Genomic DNA, 15,006 nt, shown 5'->3' with positions numbered 1-15,006 from the left:
GCACACAGAGGAGCCCCCCTCATAGCAGTGCCTTGGGGGGGGTGAAGGTGGGGGGCAGCGGTGGGACCAGAGGGGGGCACCCCAGGGTGTGTGTGTGGGGGGCACCGCTCGCCCCTTTGCCCCCTACCCACGGCCGGAGAAAGGGGGGGGGGGGAAAGAGGGGCGGGCGGGGCTGCCGGGAGGGAAGACCCACCCCCGCGTCCGTGCCCGTGGCCTCCTCCCTCCTCTTCCTCCCGTCCTCCTCCTCCTCCTCCTCCTCCTCCTCCTCCTCCCGCTCCGGCTGCGCGGCGGCGGCGGCGGCTGCGGGGCTGCTGCGCCCGGGGAGGGGGCTCGGGGACTTGGCCCGAAGTTGCGGCGCGATGGGGAACGAGCGCTGGAAAACCATGGGAGGAGCCTCGCAACTTGAGGACGGGCAGCAGGAGAAAGCGCAGGTACGGGGCGAGCCGGGGGCGGCGGGACGGCACCCGGCAGGGGGAGGCGGAACGGGGTGTGGGGGGGGGCCCCCTCCCCAACTTCTCGCCCTGGGCAGCCCCGCTTGTGAGAGGCTCCCCCCCCCCGCCTTGAGGCGAGCATCCTCATCCCGAAAAGGACCCAAAGGGAGGTTCTGGGCTCGCTGCCTCCCGTGAAGGCCCCCCCCGCGGTGCTTTATTTCCAGCCGGGGGCGCATCCCTCCGTGCGCCGTGGCCGCTCCGGGGCTGTCACACACAACGCCGCTGCTCCACCGCTTCCATCACCTCCGAAATCACCTCCTGGAGGGGATTTGGCGGCCGTGCTGCAGCCAGAGCCGGCTGCATGCCTTTATTTCCTCACCCCCCCTCCCTCCCCAACCTGCCCTTCTCCTGGGCAGCAGGCGGCCAGGTTTTGGGGGACAGGCCGGCGGGGTGCGGAGCGGCGGTGGCAGAGCGTGGGTGACACACGGGTGCCCGTGCGTGTGCCAAAGGCTGCTTGCTCCAGCAGCCAGGCGTGTGTCGGTTCCCCCAGCCGAGCCCGAAGCCGTGGGGCAGGCAGGGGGGCACGGCTGGGGCACGTGGCTGCCTCGCACCCTGTGCCAGGCAGGGCTGGGGGCGAAGGCGCACGGTGCGTGGGCAAACAGGGCTGCAAAGGGCTGGGGGAAACCAAGGAGATGGTCCCAACACAGCCCAAGAGGCAGGGATGGAGCTGGGAGCAGGGAGGCGGCAGCAGCAGCCTCTATCATTTGGCTTCTCTCCGCACCCCGCTGCCCGGAGAGGGTCTGCGGGGAGCAGGCACAGCGGTGGCACGCTCGTCCCCACGTCCATCGCTTGCTTTTCGCCCTCGCCTTCAATGGCTCTGGCCCCACACGGGGCTGGATGGCACAGCCTGGAGCTGTTTGGGCTTTGCAGAGGAGGCAGAGTTTGCTCCCAGCTCCCCGAGGCTCCAGCAGAGAGCTGTCCCTGCGCGCTCACCCGCAGCCAGGCAGCTCCTCTCCCCGCACCGTGCTGCGCTGTAGGACCAGCAGCAGCAGGCTGGGAGCACGGAGGAGAGCAGGTAAAAGGATTCAGCTCTGTGCTGGGTCTGGGAGAAGCCTGGCAGGGTGCTGGGATGGGCAGGGAGCACAACAAGGTGCTGGGACACGTCTCCAGCACAGCCCCGAGCCCCACGGGGAGCAGCTCTGTGCAAAGAAGGGCTGGAGCGAGGCTGCTTCAGCCTGGAGGGGGGCAGGGGAAGAGCAGGACAAGCAGCTGGGATGCACGAGGAGCTGCCTGAGCAGCAAGCCCTGCCGTTGGGTGGGGATGGAACAGCCCTCACTGTCCTGGGGCTCCTCTGGGGCCAGATGGCCCCAGCAGCATGGGGTGGCTGATGGAAACCGTGCTGAGAAGCACCCCTGGGAGCCTGGATCGGACCCAGCTGGGGCACAGCTCACAGGGGAGCCCCCAGCAGTCGCTGCCCCCGTCCCAGAGCTCTCCCTGTGGCCCTGCCTGGAGAGCCCACAGCAAAGAGCAGCAGCTGCTGGAGCAAAGGGCGCCTCCTCCTCCAAAAACTGCCCCATGGCAAAGCTCAGCCTCTCCCAGCACTGCTCTCCGTCCTCAGCTCCATCCCCATCCCGGCTGCCCGGGGACAACCAGCAGCTGCCCTTCCCTCCCTGTGGCTCTGCTCCGGCTGCGTGTGCTGGAGCCGGTGCATCCTGCGCCCAGTGTGGCCACTTTTTGGGCACTGGTGCTGCTGGGACCACCCCACGGGCACAGCGGCCACGAGTGGAGACACCAAACCAGGGCTCGGGGTGCAGGAGCTTTTGCTCCCCACCCATGCTGGCTCTCCAGGGTGCTTCAGCCCTTCAGAGGGCCAAAAAGGAGCAGGATCCTCAGTGCCAGCTCCCTGGGGCTGCCTCCTCCGTGCTCCACGTGCATCCAGCATGAGGGGAACCGGCCTTGGCCTTGGCCCAGGAGGGGAGCAGTGGGTTTGTTCCGACTCTTCCCAGCCCCACTGCCATCAGACATCAGCTCAGAGGCCACCGGCTGCAGGGATCTGTACACGAGGCCACCCTGGGCACCGCCATCCATCTGCCAAACTTCGCTCTCCTCTGTGGCTCGGTGCCCGACTTCCCAGGGGGATTCTGCGCCCACGGGGGGCAGAGCAGGGACTGGCACCACCACGGCCTCGCAGCCCAGCACCCGGAGCAGGTTTGCGGGTGAAGCAGCTCCACTCGCTCCTTAGGAAGAAGTGATTTGGGGACATCAGGAGCTCCAGCCTGATGGCATGGGGGGCACCACCAAGCAGGGTGTCGTCCAGCAGAGGGATGTCCTACAGCTGCCCAAAAGCTCAGCAAGAAGCTCCACGAGCTCCAAGCCCCTCAGTGGACAGCAGAATCCCTCGAAGCCCTGAGGGACGAGGTGTTTGCAGGGCCCTGTGCCGGGAGCTCCCTCTCTGCTGTGTTTGGGGTGGGGGCTTGGGGGACCCCCACCCAGCCGGGAGCGCTCCTGGTGCCGCCGGCTGAGTTTCCCTTCCTCTCCCCACCGCAGGTTGCCAGGTAACACAACCTGCCAGCGAGATGCTGGGGGCCCTGTAAAGCTGTCACCGCACGGCTGCGAGCAGAGGGGGCCGTGTGTCCCCCCCCCCGCTGCCCCCCGGTGCCGGGGCTCGAAGGCTGGAGAGGAGCTGGGTGGGTGCAGCTCCTGGGCAGAGCCTCAGGCTCGTGGCGACGGAGCCCACGGGGGATTTGTGGCCGTGGGAAGCAGCACATCAGCCGAGTGGCTCCGTGGATGGAAGCCCTTCGCTGGCAGCTGGATCCCTCGGGGGTCCCAGCAGGACATCAGCGAGGGGGGGGGACGCAGGGTTGGGAGCAGCCCCGTGCAGGACAGGAGCGCACAGAGCTGGGGGTGGGACAGGCGTGGTGGCACTGTCACTGCTCGTCCCGCAGGTCCCCAAATATCCCACCGAGTGCCTGTGCTCAGCCTCCATCCCCATCCATCCCCATCCTTTTGGCTTCTGTGCTCGCAGGGGACAGGTCCCAATCGTCCCCACGGGGCTGCCGGCGATGTCCCCTGCCCCATCCCGTGGGCAGAAGCACTCCGAGGATGAGCCCCCCAGCCCCTGTCCCTGTCCCCACCCCGTGTAGAAGCACACAGCACCCCCCCAGCTTGCCGAAAGCTCCCCTTAATGCCGTGACATTTCCTCCTGACGCACACAGCAGGAGGCTTTGGGGCTGCCTCCTTACGGTGCTCCCTGCGGGGTGGCTCCCTCGCAGCCCAGCACCCTTCCCATCACCAGGGAACAAACCCGGAGCATCCCCTGGGGCTGGGGGGCAGCCGTGGGCCCCCCCGAGCCCTCCCCATCCACCGCAGCTGGGGTCACCTTAATGCAAATGGTTGCAGGAGCGTGAGTGAAGGGTGCTTGAAGGAAGGTGTCACTCCAGATAGATGCGCACGGGAGGGGACAGGGCCTGGGAAATCTTTGCAGATGCAGCAATTTTCTTCTCATTCCCAGAGAAAGTAGTCTTTGTCTCTGCGAATCGGCGGCTTTTCTGGCAGCCCTGCAATTCCTTCTGACAGCTGCGGCCGGGGTCAGGGGAAAATCACAGCCTCTGTCCCGCAGGTGGGATGGGAACGGGGTGGGGGGGAGGCAGCGTCACGCTCCGTGGGGCTGTGCGAGGAGGAGAGGCTCTCCCCGTGAGCCGAGGGCTTTGGGAGCTGCCCTGCTCCTCTCCGGGGACGGGGACAGTGCAAAGGGGACGGGAACGTGGGGCTCCCTGGAGCAGGGAGCTCCCCGCTGGGAGCAGGTCCCCGCGGTGCTCAGCGTGGCTCCAGCTGGGGACGTCCCGTGCTTACCTCTCCCCTCCTTGCTTTCCCCAGGGCTCACAGGAGGTGTTTTTTCCCCCTATTTCTCCCCAAATTCGTGCACGCCCAGGGCAGCCGGGAGCCCGCACGCACCTCCCTGGAGCTGGGGCTGTTCTGGCTGAGCATCGCCTGTTCAATAAAACATGCGAGCGGCAGCACGCGGCCGCGGCACCATTCGCTCTCGTTATTATTTCATACCCCCCGTCTCCCAGGCGGTTTTAGCAGCTTTGCTCACTGATCTCACCCGTGCCCCTCCAGCCCTGGCAGAGCCCCAGGAGCTCCCCGGGGGGTCCTTGGGGTCCCCGTGTCCCCCCCCCTCCGGTGCACAGCGTCACCTCCCTCGCTGCTGGACCCGTCGTGGAGGTGTGGGTCCAACCCATGGGCGCGGATGCGAGCCACATGGAGAATGCCACCCCGCAGGAAAAACCCACAGCCTGGCCTCCCCGCTGTCCCCTAGGTGCCAACCACCCCACTTCTCCCATGGGGTCTTCTGGGGGGGCTGCCTGCCCAAAAACAGGGCACGAAGGCAGAGCCCCCCCTCCGGGCTTCACATGGGGCCAAAAGCGCCCTGCAGCGGGTGCAAACCCCGGAGCTGAGCCCAGCTCCTGCCCCCTGAGGGCCTGAACCCACCTCGTGGTGGAGGGGCAGCGGGGTGGGGGGTCCTGAGGTCCACCCGGACGGGTCCCGATGGCATCTGTCTGTGTCCCCCCAGAGGATGAGCTGCGGGTACGTCCTGTGCACCGTGCTGCTGTCGGTGGCCGTCCTCCTGGCGGTGACGGTGACGGGGGCCATCCTCTTCATCAACCACTACCACGCGCCGGGCACCGAGCCGCCCCCCGTCATCAGCACCAACCCCGAGGAGGCCAACGCCCTGGTCACCATCGAGAAAGCCGACAGCTCCCGCATCAACATCTTCATCGACCCCAACTGCCCCGACCAGGCGGGCGGCTTCGGGCGCCTGGAGGGGCTGCAGAGCTCCCTGCTGCGCGCCCTCTCCGACCACGACGCCGAGGCCAAGGCCGCCAAGGGGCAGCAGAAGGCCCTGCTGGTCACCGTGGCCGACGAGGTGGCCAAGCTGCTGGCGCACGCCGCCCAGCTGCGCGCCGACTGCGACGGCCTGAAGAAGGGGCACAGCGCCATGGGGCAGGAGCTCAGCGCCCTGCAGGGCGAACAGGGCAGGCTCATCCAGGTGGGTACGGCTCCGTGGTGCTGCTTGGGGACCTGGAGGTCCCCAGGATTGTAGGGCACGGCCCCTGGTCTGTGTAGAGGGAGCAGCTCCAGCGGAGAGGAGCTGGGGGTGATGCAACACCGGTGTCTGCAGCCTTTTAGGGTCCCCGTGCACAGCTCCCTGCTCCAGGTCTGGCTCAGCACCCCTGGGCGTACCCAAACGGGCAGCAGGACCGTGCTGGGGATTTCTCCCCTCCCTGCTCACCAACCACCCCCCTGCCCTCCCCAATTCACCACCCCAACCCCTCCTGGGTGGCACCAAAACCTTACCTGGGTAGGGCTGAGCTGCCGCGATGCTGCGGGTCCCACTCACGGCTGGCTGCCCGTCCCTCTGTCACCTCCTCAGCTCCGCTGCCCTGCTCCCGCCTGCCCTCACCTCGCCTGCCTCTCTCCGCCGGGTCACCTCGGGGGAAGGCAGAGCCGGTGGCTGGCTCAGGACACGGCTCCTGCTGCCACCCCCAGGTCCCCCAAGGCTGCTCCCTGTGCCCACCCGCGGGGCGGCAGCACCGGCGCACCAAGGGCCAGGGGTTTCTCCAGCCTGGAGAAGCCCCCACCAGGCTGCAAAGCACCCGAGGGGGCTGTTTTGGGGTCTGCTGTGGCTTTTGTGTCCCCACCTTGCGCCCTGCCTGGTGGCGTTTGGGGAACCGAGGGAGCGGGCAGAGCATCCGCGCTGCGTGGGGACGGAGGAGCCGCCCTGCTGCGGGTGGAAGGGGCCTAAAAAAATCACACCTAACCACAACTTGTCACCTTCCCCTGTGTCCCCTTCGCCCGCAGCTGCTCTCGGAGAGCCAGGCCAACATGGCTCGGCTGGTGAGCTCCGTCAGCGACGTGCTGGACATGCTGCAGAAGGAGCGCGGCGGCGCACGGCCCCGGCTCAAGGCCGACCTGCAGCGAGCCCCAGCACGGGGAGCGCGGCCCCGCGGCTGCTCCAACGGTGAGATGGGGTCCTCGTCCCACCCAGGGAAAGGGTGCTGCCATGGGGTGGCCCTCAGCATGTCCCTGCCTGGGGAAAAGGGAGGGGGAAACAAACCCGAGATGGGGAAACCAGCCTGGAGGGCACTGGGTGCGGCGGGGGGACTGGGCAGGAGGGCGATGTGCCCAGGATGGGTTTTCACCACGCAGCCCCAGCTATCCAGCCTGTGAAACCAGCCCCAAAGCCCCTTTACCCCTGCCTGTTCCCCACAGATGTGCAGAAGTGACCGTTCTCCTTCCATGGCATTCAAACCGTGGGTTGGGATGAGGCTGAGATGGCCCCGGGGCCGGCAGCACGTGTCCCTGCCCTGCCTGCGGCTGCCTCTGGCTCCCTCCTCCCCAGCTGGGACCCACCGGCCCTGGGCATCGCAGGGGTCCTGGGGACAGTCCCTGCCCCGTGGTGGCTGCGTCCCCCCCAGCACTGCTTCCCCCGAGCCTCGGAGGAGAAGGGCTGGAAAGAGCGAGGCAACGAGAGCTGGCAGCACGGTCAAGAGCCTGGAAGAAACGGCAAGCCACGAAATTAGCTCATTAATTAACCAGCCTCCCTCTTCCTTCCCACCCCATCCCCGCGCCCCGCTCCAGGCTCCCGGCCCCGGGACTGCTTTGACATCTACGCGAGCGGACAGCAAGAGGATGGGATTTACTCCATCTTCCCCACGCACGACCCCTCGGGCTTCCAGGTCTACTGCGACATGACGACGGACGGGGGCGGCTGGACGGTGAGCGGGGCCATGTCCCCACGTGGGGACGAGGGGGCTGTGGGCTGGAGACGTCGCTCTCGGCACCGGGATGCGTCGTGGGGATGTGGGGATGGGGCTTGGCTGCGCACCAGGACCTGGCACCGGCTCAGGACGCACTGCTGGGGTTTGGAGCTGGGTGATGGAGCCCGTCCTTCCCAGCAGGGCTGGCCCCAGGATGGGATGAAATGGGGCAAAAGGCTCTGCTTGACTCGTCCCCATGTCCTGCTGGGTGGTGTGAGCTCGTGCCGGGCTCTGTGCTGCCTTTTGTTGGGTGCTGCGCACGGAGCAGGGCAGTGAAGGCAAACCAGGCTGCAGGGAGCCACCAGCCCTGAGTGGGGTGCTCGGGCAGCTCCCCAAAACCAGGCTGCCCAAAATGAAACTGGAGGGCAGCAGGAGAAATTAGCTTGTGAGCCACGAACGCCTGCTCTGCCCCCTGTCACAGCCCACATACCCCTGTCCCTGTCCAAAGGGGGTGACCGGGGCTTTCCAGAGCATTTTTGGAAGCTCAGAGCACAGCCTCGTGCCCTCCCTGCCCCCTCCAGAGCCCGGGACGCCCCCAGCCCCAGCTCGTTTCGCCTCAGCTGACAAAGGGGCACCCCGGGGCGCCTGCAGCACTGATTAGCTCGCCTTGTCCACTTCGCTTTGCTGCAGCGCCGCGACAGCCCCGAAATCGCAGTAATGCGGCACGGAGCGGGCGGGGGGACGCAATCACAGCCCCCCGACCCAGGGACCCTCCTCAGCCAGGTCCCCTTGGGCGCCCCCACCCAGGGGGGCACTGCATGGGGTGTCGGGGTGCCACCCCGCAGGGACCCAAGGGTGCTGACCCTCAGGGGCAGGCAGCCTCCCCCCCAAGGGCACGCTGGCTGAGCCGAGCCACCCCTCCAGCCCCTCCAGCTGGGCACTCTAGGAAATAAATCCCCGCGATCTGCTTCCCCTAAGCAGCTTTGAGCGGTGCCAGGAGGGAGCTTAGCCCCCCTGCCCTCGGGGGGCTGATGAGCCTTCGGCCTCGCTCTGCCCGGAGCCCACCCCAGGCAGCAGCAACTTGTTGTGCACAGCCGGGTCGGTAGCAGCAGCTCCAGCTGGGAAAATCGAGGCACAGCACAGGCACCCTGGGTCCTGGGGGCTCACAGGAGGAAAAGGGGGACCCCCTCCTTTCGCAAGGAGCAGGGGGTCCCGGCCAACCCCACGCGCAGCCTCCCCCAGCCACGCGCTCGGGAGCTGCCTGAAGAGCAGCCCAAGGTGATTAGCCAGCCACTCAGAGGTTTATTTAAAGCTGCTGCAGCTGGGAGGGCTCCAGCTGGGCTGGGGAGGGTGCAAAGTGAATGATTTTACCCCAGGCAGCACCGCGTGCCTTGGCCTCAGCTGGGGACAACGGAGCCGAAGTCCTGGCACTGCAGGGACAGGGACTGAGACACTCATCCCGGCTCCTTGCCTCGAGGCACGGCACCAGCCTTGTTTGCCTCCCTTTCTCTGGGTTTTTCTGCAGTGCAGGCTCCCAGGTGTACCCCTAGGGATTGGGGGGGGACACATCCCACCCATCTCCCCTGGGGCTGGGGACATTTTGGGGTCCACGGGCACGCGCCCACGGGGGCTCCAGGTAAGCCCCGGCTGGGTGCCGTGGTGCAGAGCCTGGGAAATTTCCCTCCCCTCCTCCTCCTCCTCCTCCTCTGGAGCGATTACTCCTGACATTTGGGCTTATTTGCATGTGGGTGGGTGGGTGGAAGCAGCTGAATCAATTTTGACTTGGGAGCTGCTGAGCTAAGCCCGAGGCTGCAAGGGAGGCTCGGAGCCTGCGGAGACAGGGCAGGGGCAGGGCCGTGCCGATGCCCCGCTGGGAGAGGAACCCAAACGGGGTCACCCACCAGCATCTCCCCGTCCCCACGGGGTCACCACCACGTCCCCTCGCCCTGAGGGTCCCCGTTTGCTCCCCGTCCCCAGGACAGCTCTGTGCAGCTCCCCGTGCCACGGCTCTGCGCCCCGCGGCACAAGGTGACGGCCACATCCAGCCCGGGGCTGGGCACCCAGGGGACGTGGGATGCTTTTTCCACTCCCTACCTTCCCCAGCTCGCTGTGAGCGATAGCAGCAATTTGGGGCCGTTTCCCGTGTGTTTTGCACAGCTGAAAAGTAGATCCTGCCAGAAAAGGGAGCTGGCAGCACCGGGGGGCACTCGCTGTGGGCAGGGCAGCACGAAGGTGGAGACGTGGGTGGGGAAGGCATTATTTTGGGGGTGCCACCAGCCTTGGGGACACCTCTGCCACCAGCTGTGCTGCGTGGCCAGGTCTCTGTCCCCCGGCGAGCGGGAGCATCCGTGCCCTGTGCTTAGAGCTGGGTTTAATTGCAGCGATGCCCACGGGCTGAGCGAACCTCGCAGCAGCAGCAGCACCAGGGCTGCGGCACGGACACTTCCCAGCCCGGCTGCAGGCAGAGGCTGGTGCTCCTTTTTTCTTTATTTCACTCACTTTTCTGGGTCCATGCCTTCCCGGGGTCTGCCTCTCTCCGGTGAGCTCCCAACGACTGGAGGAAGCAGCGAGCCGGGGCGATGAATATTTCAGCCTGGGCTTTAAAGCGGGGAAGGAAATCCTTTTTGCTTGAGAGGGGGTGATGCATATTTCATGGGGAGGAAAAGAGCAGGGAGCCCGCGCTGTGAGCGCAGCGAGGCTGCTCCCCCAGCCCATTTCTCACCCGCAGCCCCCATCCCAGAGCTGTCCCCACGTCCCCCCGGCAGCATCCCCCTGCGGGAGGCTCACGGCAGCATCCCCCCGAGCTGCTCACCCAAAACCATCACATCCCTGCCTGGTGGGCGCACGCAGCAGGAGGGACAAGAGGTGAAGAGGAGGGCGCAGGAGACCCAGAAGGATCTGCAGGAGATCTGGCACCCCAGCACGGGCTGCGAGGTGGTTTGGAGCCTCTCAAAGCCAATTTTGGGGACCTGTGGGGCACCGAGGGCTGCTCCGGTGCCGGGAGAGCCCCGTGCCAGCCCTTAAGCTGCAGGCACCTCAGTAATCACCGCAGCGTGCCGAGGCTCAGCTAATGAAGCCGTGTCCTGCACGCCTTCCTGAGCACCCCTCGGGCAATTGGCCTAGTTACAACCTCGGGTCAAAGCCGATTAAACGGGAGCATCGCTGTCGCCTTCCCCACGCGGCAGCGCTCGGAGCCAGCCTTGGCTGGGGAAAATCAGCTCGGGGGGCCCCCAGCCAGCCGCGCCACCCCCTCGCCTGCCAAGCGCCCAGAAAGCCCCTTTAACGGGCTTAGCCGCGGCTTCTCAAGTGCTCAACGCGGGGATAAAAATTAAGGCTCTAATTCTAGAAGGTAAGTACAGCAGGATCAGCGCCGCGCCGTGCCGAGGATGGCGCTGCCCCTGCGCAGGGCGGCTCCGGCAGCGCCCAGCCCCAAAACTGCACGGGGGGCAGGAGCTGGGGGCCACGTCCCCGTGGAGAGCAGCTCCGGGACGTGCAGTGACCAATTTAGGGGGGTAAAAATCCCACATGTGCCATGGCAGCGTGCCACAGAAGGACGGGAGCATCCTGGAGAGGTGGCACTGCTTGTGGGGACAGCCCCGGTGCTTGGGGGCTCAGCCCCCCCGAACCCCCCGAGCCCCCCGGCACCCTGGGGAGCTCAGCGCTGCGGGGCCGTCCCCCCGGCTTCGATTCCCCTGCAGGCAGGCTGGGGCGGCCAAGTTTAATGCAATTAATCTGGAGCTGGAGGCTTAATTACGTTCAAACGGTCGGACACGGAGCAGCGTTTTCTGGCTTGCTGTCAATAAATCAAACTCAAAATAATGATAAAAGGGGAGGAAACGCACGGGGCGTGAAACGCCGATGAGCAGACAGGAGAGGAAAAGGGGTGGCTCCGGATAGAAAAAACAGGCTGAGCCCTGAGCTGGCCTGGGTCTGGGCAGCACGGGGAGCTGAGGTGTCCCCCAGGTGGGACAGGGAGTTAAATCCTATTTGAAGCCACCCTCCTGTCCCCGGGGGGGGATAAAAACCCAGCATCGCCTGGGATCTGCTCGCTCCGGCATCCCCATGGAATAACCGAGCCCGAAGGGTTTAATTTGGGAAGGAATTAATTTGTACCTGGGCCTAATGAGGCAGCAGGACGAGGAGCAGCACGGCCGGGAGCAGCTCGGGCTCGGAGCACCCCGTGGCTGACCCCCCCCCGGTGTCTCCCCAGGTGTTCCAGCGGCGGGAGGACGGCTCGGTGAACTTCTTCCGTGGCTGGGAAGCGTACCGGGACGGCTTCGGCAAGCTGACGGGGGAGCACTGGTTAGGTGCGTGGGGGGACAGCCCCTTTGGGGCCGGATTTCCTCTGCACAGGGCTGAACCCAAACCCCCAAAACGCTGCCTGGCTTTGGGGGGGGGACACACGGCACGCAGGGAGGCTGCAAAGGGGCAGCAGCAGGCAGGGAAGCTGCGTGCGTGCCCTTGGCAAGCGGAGCAGGGGCTTGGGGGGGAGCTGCTGCATCCCACCCCGTGCCCCTTTCCTGGGGGAACCCCCCCGGGTGCCCCCCGCTCACCCCGTCCCCCCGCCGCAGGGTTGAAGCGGATCCACGTGCTGACCATACAGGGCACCTACGAGCTCCGCATCGACCTGGAGGACTTCGACAACGGCACCGCCTTCGCGCACTACGGCAGCTTCGGCGTGGGGCTCTTCTCCGTCGACCCCGAGGAGGACGGGTACCCTGTGTCCATCGCCGACTACTCGGGGACCGCAGGTAGGGTGTCAGGAACGTGTGTGGCCCCATAGGGCACCAAAACCCTTTGTTGGGGCTGCATCTGCAGAGGGTTGGGAGCGGGAGAGCGGCTGCCGGTTGGGTATCGGCACAGCGGGTGAGCCCGAGCGCCCCGTACGGCACCGGGGAGCCCCACGGGGGGGTGTGTGGGACCCCCAGGGAGAGGGGTGGGAAGAGCCCTTCACGGCCCCTTTCCCCTGCGGCAGGAGACTCCTTCCTGAAGCACAACGGGATGAAGTTCACCACCAAGGACCTGGACAACGACCACTCGGAGAACAACTGCGCGTCCTTCTACCACGGCGCCTGGTGGTACCGCAACTGCCACACCTCCAACCTCAACGGGCAGTACCTCAAGGGCCACCACAGCTCCTACGCCGACGGCATCGAGTGGTCCTCCTGGACGGGCTGGCAGTACTCCCTCAAGTTCACCGAGATGAAGATCCGGCCTGTCCGGGAGGAGAACTAGGGGATGGCACGAGCTCCCCCCCGGCCCCTGCCCTTCCCCAGCGCCCCGTGTCCCCGTGTCCCCGTCCTCCCAGCGCACCCCAGGCTGCCGTCCTCCTCCGGGGTCCTTCTGGAGCATCTTCCCCCAGGGCTGGCGGCTGTTTCCCCAGGTGTCTGTGTTGATCCCGTGCCCCCCACTCCCTGCCGAGATGGGTGCCCCCTCCCCGAGCCGCTTGCGGTGCAGCGGGGATTTGGGGAGTGGTGCTGGGGGTGCTGAGAGGTGAGGTCATGCCAGGCTGGTCCCCTCTGCTTGTCCCCATGGGGGGCACGGACATCTATGAGCAGCCTGGCGGCCACTTGGGGGGGACCCACGGAGCCCCCGCAGCGCTTCTGGGGATGGGGAGGGCGATGCTGGGCTGGAGCCCCTGTGCCCACATCACAGCGCCTGCGGCTCCTTCTCCGCCCCGTGGACGCTCCCCTCTCCCCATCCCTGGTCCTGGCAGCAGGGGGGGACACGGCCAAACCTCGCTGTCCCCTCCGGGCTGGGGTGTGCAGCCGGGCTGGCCGCCTGTCCCTGCCCACGGACACCCCAAACCCACGGGCACGGCGCTGCGGGGACGGGCGCCTGCAGCCGAGCACGGCACGGAGCCGTTTTGGAGGCATCGGGGAAGCAGAGAGGAGGAGGAGGAGGAGGGAGCGAGGAAGGCTCGCCTCCCAGCACCTGCCCCACGCAGCCCCTCCCTGCTGACAGGACCCGCTGGGCCTCACGTTGGATTTTCACCATCCAAAAGCTGCGACCCTGCCCGAATCCCCCCGCCTCGGCCAGCACACGCCTCCCCCTGCGAGCCCCCAGCCCGGGGCCCCACGTTCGTCTCCATCCCGATGAGCCACGGCTCTGCACCTGCAGATATTCAAAGCCTTTCGTTTCCTCAAATCCCATTAAGGTTTTGCGGAAAGCAGCCCTGAGTGGGGCTTAGCGTCTGCAGGGCCCTGATAATGGGGCTGCTGCTGCAGCCAGGCTCGGCCCCGACCCGCCCAGGGGTGCAGCAACCCCGACCCCCTGGGCACGGGTGGTGATGGGGAGAGGGACAGGCTCTGGCAAGGACTCCAGGGGGGCTTTTGCCCCAAAAAATCCCCCAGCAAAGCCTGTGCGGGAGCAGGGAGGGGAGAGGGAAGCTGGGACCCCTGCCCCCCTGTGTGATATTTCCAGCAGCAACAAGGAGAGCAGCCCCTGCACCGGACCCTGCCCTGCAGAGCGCACCCGGAGCACCCCGAGGAGGGGAGGGCTGCCCCCGCTGCCCCCGCTGCCTGGGGACTGCGGGCACCGTGAGATCAAAGCCTCGTCCTCCCGGCAGCTTTGCACTTCCCTACGTGCTCCTTTTTTTAAATCTTCCCCCTCAACGAGCTGGATGAGCCCTCTCAGCCACCAGGCGATTTTCCATCCCCCTGCCCCGCCGGGGGAGAGGGGACCCTCAGTGCTCGCCCCCCCCCCAGCTCTGCCCTTTGCTGGGGACATTTCCCCGCTCGATGGGGACGAGCTCCGAGCACAAACAGCCACCATCAGCCCAGCTCCATCCCTACCCAGGCAGCCAGCCGGGCTGGGTGCCTGAACCGAGGCAATTTGGGGAGCTCTGCGGTGCTTTTCCCAACCAACACGGGGGGCAGGAGCCCCCCAGCAGCACCCCAGGGGCTCCCGGCATCCCCGGGAAGGGCCCGCAGGGAGGGCAGCAAGGCGGCCGTGCCCCACCTTTGCTTCCAGCTCGTTTATTTCCATGGATTAGACATAGCCAGTTTTATAGCGTTTCCCTCCGGGGAGAAGGATCCGGAGCCCACGCTCGGTGTCCCCATCGTGGGGAGCTTTTGGGGGCTGGGGAGGGGCCGTGGTGTGCGCAGCGTGTCGGTAGCACTTCCCCGTGTAACCGCCCGTCTCAGCCAGGACTCCCGACGAGTTTGGTTTGGATGGCACCACCCGAGGTGCCGGATTCCCCAGGATTACCACGGGGTGGCCGGGGGGCAGCGGGGACGCAGTGGGGACGGCACGGCCACGGCCTCGTGCTGGGGACGGGAAGGGGCAGCGCGGGTGGCTCGCGGGGCCGGCGCCTCGCCACCTCCCTCCCCGTGGGGTCGTGTTGTTTTGCCGTGCCGTGAAGTCTCCATCGTGTGTGCGTGGTGTCCAGCGCCGTCCGTGTGGACTTTGGGAACTCCTTAATAAAAGGAACTCATCGTTACCCCGCGTCTCCGCCTCCGTGCCCACCTCGCGCTGCGGGGCCACCTCCCTGCGGTGCCATCGGGTGGGTCCCAGCCCCACAGAGGGACCAGGCAGCTCTTTGAAACCCCACAGGGACCCCAAGCCCGCTGCTGAGCCCGGGGGGAGATGGTGCTGAGCTGCTGTGGTTCATCGGGGGAGGAGGAACCCAGCCCTGCTGGGACCACGTCCTGGCACCGGGGCCGAGGAGGGCACTTGGTGCGTTTCCACCTGGGGGCTTTGGGGGCCTCCACCGGTGCCCACGCGCCCTGTGGGGTCTGCACACACCTCCAGGACCTCCAACAGCCCCAGGTGGGCATGCACAGCCCCAGGGATGGGGGACACTCGTGTCCCCA

At 66.8% G+C, this 15,006-nt stretch overlaps 1 protein-coding gene across 1 annotated transcript; it reads left to right on the top strand.

Moving 5' to 3' along the window:
- The first annotated feature begins 300 nt into the window (after positions 1 to 300).
- Positions 301 to 14,412, top strand: FIBCD1 (fibrinogen C domain containing 1). The gene is made up of 7 exons (XM_084494270.1): positions 301 to 431; positions 5,005 to 5,481; positions 6,294 to 6,453; positions 7,074 to 7,210; positions 11,403 to 11,499; positions 11,764 to 11,943; positions 12,168 to 14,412. Exons 1-7 carry the CDS (start codon positions 360 to 362, stop codon positions 12,425 to 12,427), a joined length of 1,383 nt encoding a protein of 460 aa, XP_084350396.1. The 5' UTR covers positions 301 to 359; the 3' UTR covers positions 12,428 to 14,412.
- The last annotated feature ends 594 nt before the right edge of the window (positions 14,413 to 15,006 follow it).

Source organism: Aythya ferina (assembly GCF_964211825.1).
Source record: "Aythya ferina genome assembly, chromosome: 20".
NCBI lineage: Eukaryota > Metazoa > Chordata > Aves > Anseriformes > Anatidae > Aythya > Aythya ferina.
Note: the sequence above shows the minus strand (reverse complement) of the source record. Positions and strands in the feature narration are given on the sequence as shown.

Coding starts and splice junctions, on each gene's coding strand:
- FIBCD1 (XM_084494270.1), top strand. CDS start 360: ATGGGGAACGAGCGCTGGAAAACCATGGGAGGAGCCTCGCAACTTGAG. Junction 6,454..7,073: donor GCCCCGCGGCTGCTCCAACG/GTGAGATGGGGT, acceptor GCCCCGCTCCAG/GCTCCCGGCCCCGGGACTGC. Junction 11,500..11,763: donor GACGGGGGAGCACTGGTTAG/GTGCGTGGGGGG, acceptor CCCCCGCCGCAG/GGTTGAAGCGGATCCACGTG.